Source organism: Scyliorhinus torazame, chromosome 23 (genome assembly GCF_047496885.1).
Source record: "Scyliorhinus torazame isolate Kashiwa2021f chromosome 23, sScyTor2.1, whole genome shotgun sequence".
In the NCBI taxonomy this organism is placed as follows: Eukaryota; Metazoa; Chordata; class Chondrichthyes; order Carcharhiniformes; family Scyliorhinidae; genus Scyliorhinus; species Scyliorhinus torazame.
In genome coordinates, this window is record NC_092729.1 from 65,521,383 (window position 1) to 65,532,263 (window position 10,881).

At 44.5% G+C, this 10,881-nt stretch overlaps 1 protein-coding gene across 1 annotated transcript; it reads right to left on the minus strand.

Moving 5' to 3' along the window:
* Nucleotides 1-6,803: 6,803 nt before the first annotated feature.
* LOC140399664 (probable G-protein coupled receptor 139) lies at nt 6,804-10,196 on the minus strand. The gene is made up of 2 exons (XM_072489208.1): nt 10,148-10,196; nt 6,804-7,720 (listed from the first exon to the last, which is right to left on the minus strand). Exons 1-2 carry the CDS (start codon nt 10,194-10,196, stop codon nt 6,804-6,806), a joined length of 966 nt encoding a protein of 321 aa, XP_072345309.1.
* Nucleotides 10,197-10,881: the final 685 nt, after the last annotated feature.

Genomic DNA, 10,881 nt, shown 5'->3' on the forward strand with positions numbered 1-10,881 from the left:
CCTCTGCTGTTTGTGATTTTCATTAATGACTTGGATGAGGGAGTTGAAGGTTGGTCAGTAAATTTGCAGACGATACGAAGATTGGTGGAGTTGTGGATAGTAAGGAGGGCTGTTGTCGGCTGCAAAGAGGCATAGATAGGATGCAGAGCTGGGCTGAGAAATGGCAGATGGAGTTTAACCCTGAAAAGTGTGAGGTTGTCCATTTTGGAAGGACAAATATGAATGCGGAATACAGGGTTAACGGTAGAGTTCTTGGCAATGTGGAGGAGCAGAGAGATCTTGGGGTCTATGTTCATACATCTTTGAAAGTTTCCACTCAAGTGGATAGAGCTGTGAAGAAGGCCTATGGTGTGCTCGCGTTCATTAACAGAGGGATTGAATTTAAGAGCCGTGAGGTGATGATGCAGCTGTACAAAACTTTGGTAAGGCCACATTTGGAGTAGTGTATACAGTTCTGGTCACCTCATTTTAGGAAGGATGTGGAAGCTTTGGAAAAGGTGCAAAGAAGATTTACCAGGATGTTACCTGGAATGGAGAGTAGATCTTACGAGGAAAGTTTGAGTGTGCGAGGCCTTTTCTCATTAGAACGGAGAAGGATGAGGGGCGACTTGATAGAGGTTTATAAGATGATCAGGTGAATAGATAGAGTAGACAGTCAGAGGCTTTTACCCCGGGTGGAACAAACCATTACAAGGGGACATAAATTCAGGGTGAATGGTGGAAGATATAGGTGGCATGTCAGAGATAGGTTCTTTACCCAGAGAGTAGTGGGGGCATGGAATGGACTGCCTGTTGAGTTTGTTGAGTCGGAAACATTAGGGACCTCCAAGCGGCTATTGGATAGGTACATGGATTATGCTAGAATGAGGGGGTGTAGATTAATTTGTTCTTAATCTAGGACAAAAGTTCGGCACAACATCGTGGGCCGAAGGGCCTGTTCTGAGCTGTATTTTTCTTCGTTCTATGTTCGATCTCTTTTAGCACTCTGGGATGCATTCCATCAGGGCCGGGAAACTTGTCTACCTTTTGCCCCATTACTACCTCCTTAGTGATAACAATCACCACCTCCCATCACTACCTCCTTAGTGATAACAATCCTCTCAATGTCCTTACTTGTCACAGCCTTATTTCCATCAGCCACAGGCATGTTATTTGTGTCTTCCACTGTGAAGACCGAGCCAAAGAACCTCTTCAGTTCCTCAGCCATTTCCTCATCTCCCATGATTAAATCTCCCTTCTCAGCCTCTCAAGGACCAATATTTCATTTGCCACTCTTTTTGTTGTATATATTTGTAGAAACTTTTACTGTCTGTTTTTATATTCTGAGCAAGTTTACTCTCATAATCTATCTTTCTCTTCTTTATAGCTTTTTTAGTAGCTTTCTGTTGCCCCCTAAAGATTTCCCAGTCCTCTATTCTCCCACTGATCTTTGCCACTTTGTATGCTTTTTCTTTCAATTCGATACTCTTCCTTATTTCCTTCGATATCCCCGGTCGATTTTCCCTCTTTCTACCGTTCTTCACTTTTGTTGGTGTAAACCTCTGCTGGGCACTGTGAAAAATCGCTTGGAAGGTTCTCCACTGTTCCTCAACTGTTTCACCATAAAGTCTTTGCTCCCAGTCTACCTTAGCTAGCTGTTCCCTCATCCCATTGTAATCTCCTTTGTTTAAGCACAAAACACTATTATTTGATTTATTATGGGGACGGACATTCTATTTTCTTTGAAATAGATTTAAAGTACCCAATTCTTTTGTTTTCTAAGTAAGAGGTAATTTATAATGGCCAATCCACATTAAAAAGCAAAGAAAAGTACAACACAGGAACAGGCCCTTCGGCACTCCAAGCCTTTGCCGGTCATGATGCCCTAACTAAAAAACAAAACCTTCTGCCCTTACTCGGTCCGTATCCCTCTATTTCCCCCCTTTTCATGGATCCATCCAGGTACCTCTTAAATGTTGCTAATGTGCTGCTTCCACTACATCCTCTGGCAGCGCGTTACAGTCACCCACCAATCGCTGTTTGAAAAACTTACCCACACATCTCCCTTAAACTTTCCCCCTCTTACCTTGAACCTGTGCCCCCTTGTAATTGACACTTCCAGACTTGGAAAAGCCTCTGACTGTCCACCCTGTCTGTGCCTCTCAGAATTCTGCCCACCTCTATCAGGTCTCACCTCAGCCTCCGTCTTTCCAGTGAAAACAATCCTAGTTTATTCAACCTCTCCTCATAGCCAACCCGCCAGACCAAGCAACATCCTGGTGAACCTTCTTTGCACTCTCTCCAAATCGTCCACGTCCTTCTGATAATGCGGTGACCAGAACTGCACGCAATACTCAATGCGCCGGCTGATGAAGGCAAGCATGCCATATGTCTTCTTTATCACCTTGCCCACCTGTGTTGGCACTTTTAGGGAACTGTGGACCTGCGTGCCCAGATCCATCTGTGTATTAATGTTCCTGAGGATTCTGCCATTTACAGTATAATTTGTACCTACATTTGATCCTCCAAAATGCATCACCTCGCATTTGTCTGGTTTCGGGCAGCACGGTAGCATTGTGGATAGCACAATTGCTTCACAGCTGCAGGGTCCCAGGTTCGATTCCAGCTTGGGTCACTGTCTGTGCGGAGTCTGCACATCCTCCCCGTGTGTGCGTGGGTTTCCTCCGGGTGCTCCGGTTTCCTCCCACAGTCCAAAGATGGGCAGGTCAGGTGGATTGGCCATGATAAATTGCCCTTAGTGTCCAAAATTGCCCTTAGTGTTGGGTGGGGTTCCTGGGTTATGGGGATAGGGTGGAGGTGTTGGCCTTGGGTAGGGTGCTCTTTCCAAGAGCCGGGGCAGATTCGCTGGGTCGAATGGCCTCGTTCTGCACTGTAAATTCTATGATAATCTATGAAATTCTATGATAAACTGCATCTGCCATTTCTGTTCCCAATTCTCCAATCTATCTATATCCTATTGCATCCTCTGACAATCCTCGGCACTATCAGCAACTCCACCAACCTTCGTGTCATCCGCATACTTACTAATCAGACCACCCATATTTTCCTTCAGATCATTTATATATACTACAAACAATCGGTCCCAGTTCTGATCCCTGCGGAACACCACTAGTTACAGATCTCCAGTCTGAAAAACACCCTTCCACCGCTACCCTCTGTCTTCTATAACCAATCCAGTTCTGTACCAGCTAGCCATCCCACCCCCAATCCCATGTGATTTTAGTTTTTGTACCAGTCTGCCATAAGGGACCTTGTTAAATACCTTATTAAAGTCCATATAAGCTACACTCACAGCCCTCATTTAATTTATTTTGTCACCTCTTCAAAAAACTCAATCAAGTTGATGAGACCTGACCTTCCCGTACAAACCTGCCGGTCACTAACTAGTCCAAATGTGGATATATCCTGTCCTTCAATATCTTTTCCAAAAGCGCCTCACCTCGGATGTCAGCCTCACCGGCAATAATTTGTTGGATTATCCCTGCTTTCTTTCTTAAACAAGTGATCATCATTGGCTATTCTCCACTCCTCTGGAACCTCGCCTGTGGTCAAAGAGGATGTGAAGATATCTGTTAAGTCCCCAGCTATTTCTTCCCTTGTCCTTTTTTATAATCTGTCATGGGAGGTGGGCATCGCAGGCTGTGCCAGCATTTATTGCCCATCCCTAATTGCCCTTGACGGGGCAGTTAAGAGTCAACTACATTGCTGTTGGTCTGGAGCCACATGTAGGCCAGATCGGATAAGGACGGCAGATTTCCTTCCCTAACCAGCTGGTTTTTCTGACAATCGGCAATGGTTTCATGATCACCTTTAGACTTTTAATTCCAGACATTTTATTTAGTTTAAATTGCGGCTATTTCCAGTTATTGTCAGGCTTGAATATTCTTCTTGAGGAGATAATAACATGTCGTTCTGAATGTCCTGGTAGTGCAGTAACAACTTGGATGCATTTTGAACGGTTATTTCGGACATACTCAAGTTGTTACAATGTGTTGTAATGTGACGGGCAATGTCTAATGAAGGGTTCAAGCAAACTGAGAATTCATCCATTTTTGCAGCAAAGAAATAGAGGGCCAATAGCGAATTTGGTGTACAATTATAAAGAGAACTGAGGAAAAGAAATACCGAAGTGCATACGTGGATAATTCATTAAATGGGGGAGTACAGGTTAGTAAAGAATACCGCACATTAAGCTTTATTAATAAGAACGTGGAACAAAAGAGCAAGACAATAATGTTTAACTTCTCCAGGACACAGGTTCGCCCTCGCAGGTGTACAGTGGGGGTCGCAGCTGAGAATCACAGAATCATAGAACTTACAGTGCAGAAGGAGGACATTTGATCTATCGAGTCTCCATCTGCCGTTGGAAAGACCACCCGACTTAATCCTACTTAAACCCACAACTCTACACTATCCCATAACCCAGTAACGCCATCTAATCTATTTGGACACTAACGGCATTTTAGCATGGTCAATCCACATCTTTGGAATGTGGATGGAAACCGGAGCACCCGGAAGAAACATACGCAGACACGGGGAGCACATGCAGACTCCGCACAGACAGTGAACGAAGCCGGGAATCGAACCTGGGACCCTGGTGCCATGAAGCCCCAGTGCTAACCGCTGTGCTACCGTACCGCCCCTCCACTGTGCTACATGTCGTCTCATGAGGCATGATATGAAGGCGGGTGCCGAACATATTGCTCGCCACGGTTCCAGAAATCAGACAGTTCAGTTCAGATGTACGGCTGGAGAAGCTGGAGTGTTTTCCTTTCAGAGAAAGCACGGAGATTTGAACAAAAAAAAGTATTGAAAGCCATGAGAAGGCTGTATAGAAAAGGTAAGGGGAAAATGTTCCTCTTTGTGGAAGGTCGATAGAGATAACATAACCTGGCAGCAAATTTGAAAAGAAGGAAGCGTTACATCCGCGAAACCTGTATTTCACACAGTGAAATAACCGTTCCCAATGCAAGTAAGTGAGTGATGAAGCACGGAAGAGCATCGCTTGAGAATGGTCCAAATGAAGATTGATATCAACCATTTTAAAGGGCGTTTGACAGGCATTTATTGAGAGAGAATGAGCAGAAGGCGGGACATTATCAGCAAGTGAATGACTCATTCAGAGAGCTACCGCAGATACGATGGCTAGACCTGCCTCAAGTTGCGTACGAGCACTGCACGTCCATTACTTCTCTTTCCAGGGACACTGTACTCTCACCATCTGAATGTTTCCCATGCATTGCCGCTATAATTGGCAAGACAGAACTAGAGTTCCACAACTATAATTGTATGTCGTTTTCTCAGCGCCCAAGTCCTTCCTCAAACCACCAACAAGTGGCATGACATCATGCCGCTGGGATGTTGTGAATCTACGGATTTTGAACACCAGAGCACATTATGGTTGGTCAATAAATTTTAACTGTCCTCAGCGAACAGCTGAATCGCTTGTGAATATGTGCGGGGAAAAGGCGTCGATGCTGTTGACAGAATGTTCTACTGTTCCCCAGAGCTTGAAGAGTCATTTTTAGTATTAAGGCATTCTTGGATTGTCGGAGATCTCGGTTTAGATAAAAGAACAATCATTGCAAAACGCCATGGTTGCCTCGATAACATTGAAATGTGTTGGATAAGGTATCAGTCCGAGCTGGGCCTAATGCTGAGACAACAGAGAGGGTTGGCTTGTCTCATTGACTGCGGCCACTAAATATCAACACGTGGGTTTTTCTGGTTGCTTAACGCGTTGTCTTTGATAAAGTGAAGCTGCCTGAACAGAATAATATAGGATCATGTAAATATAAGAATTAAGAGCAGTGTTGCACATTGAGTCCCGAGAACCAACTCCGCTAATCAGAAATGTAATGGCTGATTGAGTTTAACTCCCACCTACCTTGGAGTTTCACCCCTTTGTTGATTTTGAAGCTATGTACCTCTTACTTTAAAATCTCCAAAGACCCAGTGTCTGCTGAGGGAGAGAGTTCCAATGAATCACTACCCTCTGAGAGAAAAATGAAACTTCCCCATCACTGTCTAAAATGTTATGGAGTTCTATATTCTGCTACAAGCAATAATATGCTCTCCACATCTATCCCATCAAGACGCCTTGGAATATTTACGTTTCCGATCAAATAACCTCTCAGTTTCTTAACTCTGTCCACACTTACCTAAACAGAACATGCTAATCTTTCGTACTACTCTCGTAAACTTTCGCTAAACTCACATTCAACCAGATCTATCTCAACATCTACGCTCCGAAATTTCTTTCTATTTGTAGGATATGCTTTATTGCAATTCTTCCAGTAAAATTGTCCATAAATAGGACACTTGCTAGATTTTTCTCCACTCACTTAACCGTCCTCACTCCCGTTCTACTCTCTTCACAACTAACTTTCCGAGCGAACATTGTAACGTAACCACATTTCGGAACTAGACCTTCAGTCCCATTGATCCCTATCATCTGATTGGATGGAATGGTTGTCATTCACCAGACAAAGTTCACGGATCGGCTGAAGCGCTGTCAGCCAACGGGTAGGACGAGCTTGTTGGTGACTGCAGCTTGCAGTCATATCGCAAGATTAATGACTGACTGAGATGTTTGTAGGTTGAAATTTGAAGCTCCTTGCATGGAAATGGCATTGGTCAGTCAAGAGGCAAAGCTCTACGACTGGCGAATGTAACTGACCATTTCCGCGTGAATCCGGGGAGTAGATAAAGCGGCTCTCTGACCAAATGTTAATTTCTCCAATTGGATTCACTGCTGTCGGTCACCGCACTTTAACTGTTATTGGTTGATACTGCTGATTCAGTTAACTGTTTGATACAGCTGTCAGTTTATTCACCAACTGAACAGTTGATATTACCGTGGATTTCAGTGCCTGCTTGAGCTGCTCTCTGAACTTAGACTGAGTCAACACATAAATAAATGTATTTGTGCAGCAATTTAAATTCCGCAGCATCCATCCGACATAATGAACAACAACTTCGAACTCCGTGGAATTAACTATTCCTCTAATCTTAGAATAAAGAAAATTTCCAACATTTACCAACCACAAAAGTATGAAGCTGCCTGATATTGCGAGGAGTAAAATAATAGACTTCCTTCTACTCTCCATTTCCGGGTCACTGCTATTCTGTTCGTTACTCTTGCCCCTCAGACCTTGACGGATTCGGCTTGTCACTAAAATATATCGGACCGTCAGAGCGTTGAGCAGCAGAACTAAAGCGAATGGGAGCAACGGTGTTAGAACCTTTTCAAACCAGCTAAATCCCAGCCATGTGGGATCAGTTAAAGTGTTTACCTTTGTATTACAGAGCCACGGGACATTGTTTATTATTACATAAGGTTCAAATGTGAAGTACCAGGGGATGTTTTTTAAATAGAGAAGGATGCCCGTTGTCGTTAGAACCACAACCGCAGTTTTGCCTGTGCAATAGTTTGTTCTCAGTTTCTGGCAGCAGATAGCCACAAATCTATCAAAGGAGAAAGTGACAGTGAACCAGACAGAGCAGTCTCTGGCTGCACATACCAGGACACTCTGAGCACTGCACACAACGGTGAGATGCAAAAAACACAATGGGAAATAATAATAATTGATCTGATTCAGTATGACGTCAGCGATAATGAGCAGAAGATCCGCCGTTGCCATGGCCACCAGATAGCGTGTTGTGCAGGACGAGAGACCACACTTTCCCCGGCACAGGACGATAATTCCCAATAAATTAACTGTAAGAGAAAGAAGGGATATATTTAGAAGAATTAAAATCACATATTCTCATTGACTGAAACGGGCTGCAAGGAGAGGATTTCAGGATCAAAATGGGGAGGTGGAGGGGAGTGTGTGTCGTCAAGGGTCTAAGTGGAAGTGTTAAAGTTTCAAATTACACGATGGGAACTGTCAAACTCAACCCCATATTGAATGATGATTTAGAGAGAAGACTGAGAAATGGAGGTATATTGTTCTGCAGGCAGTCGGAGGGAAATACTTTGTATCTCCTAGAAAACACGTGTTGGTGAAGAAGACGAAAATAATTATATTATTGTATCGAACCATCATGGCTGTATGAAAGGGAAATCATGTTTGAAAAACCTGTTGGAACTTTTTGCGGATGTTATTTTACATACACACTTAGTCACACAGAAAATAGAAACAGGGATTAGTCCATTCGGCCCTTCGAGTCTGCTCCGCAATTCATTATAATTGTGGCTGATCAAGTTCAATACTCTGATCCCGCCTTCCCCCTATCACTTGATCCTTTAGCATCCATTGCTATATATAATCACTTCTTGATATCAGACAGCGTTTTCGCCTAAACTACGTTCTGTGGTTCTAAATTCCACAGAGTCACCACCCAATGTATGAAGAAATGTATCCTCACCTCAGTCCTAAAAACCCCTATCTTTAAACCATGATCCCTCGTTCTGACCTCCCCCACTATCTGGAACACTGTTTCTGAGTCTACTCTGTCTAACCCAGTTCACATTTTACACCTTTCTATGAGATAACCTCTCACTCTTCTAAACTCCAATTAACATACTCCTAACGGACGCAATCGTTCTCCCGCCATCCCTTACCTCATTCTGGTAAATCCTCGCGACACTCCCTCCAAAGCAAGAATATCCTTCCTCAGATAAGGATAGCAAAACTACAGACAGTTTTCCGGGTGTGGCCTCCTTGGGTCCCTGAATAACTGCAGTAAAACACCTACATTTCTCTACTCAAATAGCCCAGGTAAAAGCAGAAATTGAGGAAGTGGCGCTTTTGGATTTTAAAAAACCTTTTAAATAATGTCTCACACCTGCTGCTGGGAAATAGCGTCAGAACACACGAATTGGGCATAACATGCTGCAATTTATTGAGAAGTGGTTAACAGGCATATCCAGAGTCATGAACGGAGTCACAGCCATTTCTTCCTTTAGCATATTATTGATCAGTGCTTCAGCCACAGCTTCTCACAAGCTACATAGATGAGTTGGATGTAGGAATTGAATGTGGGAAAGTCAGTTTTGGTAACGGCACAGTATTGGTAGGTGAGGAGGTTTCAATGAGGCTTGACGCTAATTGGACCAGGCGGAAAAATCTTCTATGAACAGGTCTTTCATAAGTTGAATTGTGGATTGGTGAGGACGCAACTGAAGATATTTGTACAGTTAGGCTTCCTTACCTCAAGACGACTCTATTTAACACTGATGGGAATGCACCGTGGATTCACTGGCGAGGATGGCCGCTTTGTATTACAGCAGGTTTTGAGGAAACTGAGAGTGTATGAGATGCGTCTAAGAATGAGTGTATTATCTCATCGAGCCTTCAAAATTCCTACACGGCTTCACGAAGTAGATGTTAATGAGGTGCCTCATCGGACAGTTAAGATAAGGCAAAATGTGAAAAGCATCAGAATAAAGTTTTAGGAGATTTCTAACATGGATCAGGAGAACTTCGTCTCACAAAGGTGTTGGATTGTTAGAGCTCTCTACTGATAAGCTTGCGCAAGATCAATGCCTGAGCATGTTCCATTCAGAAACCGATAGATTTATGTTTATTCATGAGAGAAATATTCATGCAGAGAACTGGTCATGCTGGTCAAAATTGTGTAAGAGTTAAATGATCAAGAACGAAAGGTGGACCAATTTCGACTACGCCTGTTCGTAATTCCGATGATCCTAAATAACTCCACCCGGACCCGAACCAAAGCCCTACCAGGTACAGATTACCACCCTGCCACCCGCCACATCTAGCATCAGGCACCCCAGAGGAAATAACACACATTGCCAGGGTCAACGTTTCGGTCATGTGATCACAGACTTTCAAAATTCAAACTGGAACTCCGGCTTGGAAGACAGATCTTGCAGACTGATTACCTCCAGGAGTACCTCCCTATTCCGTATTGGGTCATATTCGCGATCAAGCATCGCGTGGTTGGGTTCCCACAGCATCGCCCCATCCCCACCCCCAGGATTAGAACACAGCCTCAGAAATACATCACCACTCCGAATCAATGCTCGATCGAGGTCTGACCGCCATTATGACATGATTGGCCTGAGGATTGTTCCCCCTTCCCACACATCCAAGGTCAGAATCCCCTGGGCGTTAGTTGCACATCAAAATACCGCACCTCCACCCACAGATTCCGGCTCCCTTCAGCATTAACTCACCAGAACCAAATAGCTTCAGTTTACGAGCTCCTTCACGGTTAGCATCCATATTGCATTAGTGTCCATTTGCATCACCGCACTTTGATCCCCATAAGGATCCGTCACAAATTCCCATGTAAAAACCTCCGTCGCTAGGTTCAGTGCCCTCCCCGGCATCATACGTATCAGCAGATTTCAACTTGAACCTTCGAGCATGTATCCCCGAGGACTGTCCGTCCCTTCCCTGCTGTTGAAAAAGGAGAAGGACCCGGCGGAGTGTGTTACGCATCGGTGCAGATCCCTATTAAAGGTGGATACCAGGTTATTGGCGAAGTTGCTGGCGGCAAGGTTGGAGCAGTGCCTGCAGAAGGTGATATGAGAGGACCAGACGGAGTTCGTGAAGGGGAGGCGGCTGTTCTGGAATGTTAGAAGGTTGTGAAACGTCATCATGACGCCGACTGATGGGAAGGACGTGGAGGTGGAGGTGGCGCTAAATGCGGAGAAGGCTTTTGATCGGGAAGCGTGGGGATACTTGATGGCGTTCCTGGAAAGATTAGTTATTGGTCTCATATTTACGGCGTGGCTGCGGATGCTCTCTAGTGCGCCAAAGGCGTGTGTTCGGGATACGTTGCTCTGCACTGAGGCACTAGGCAGGAGTGTTCCATGTACCCCACACCCTTGCTCTTTGCAGTAGCGATAGCGCCATTGTCCAAGGGTTTCCGGCGTCGTGGTTGTAGAAGGAGATAGTGGGAGGG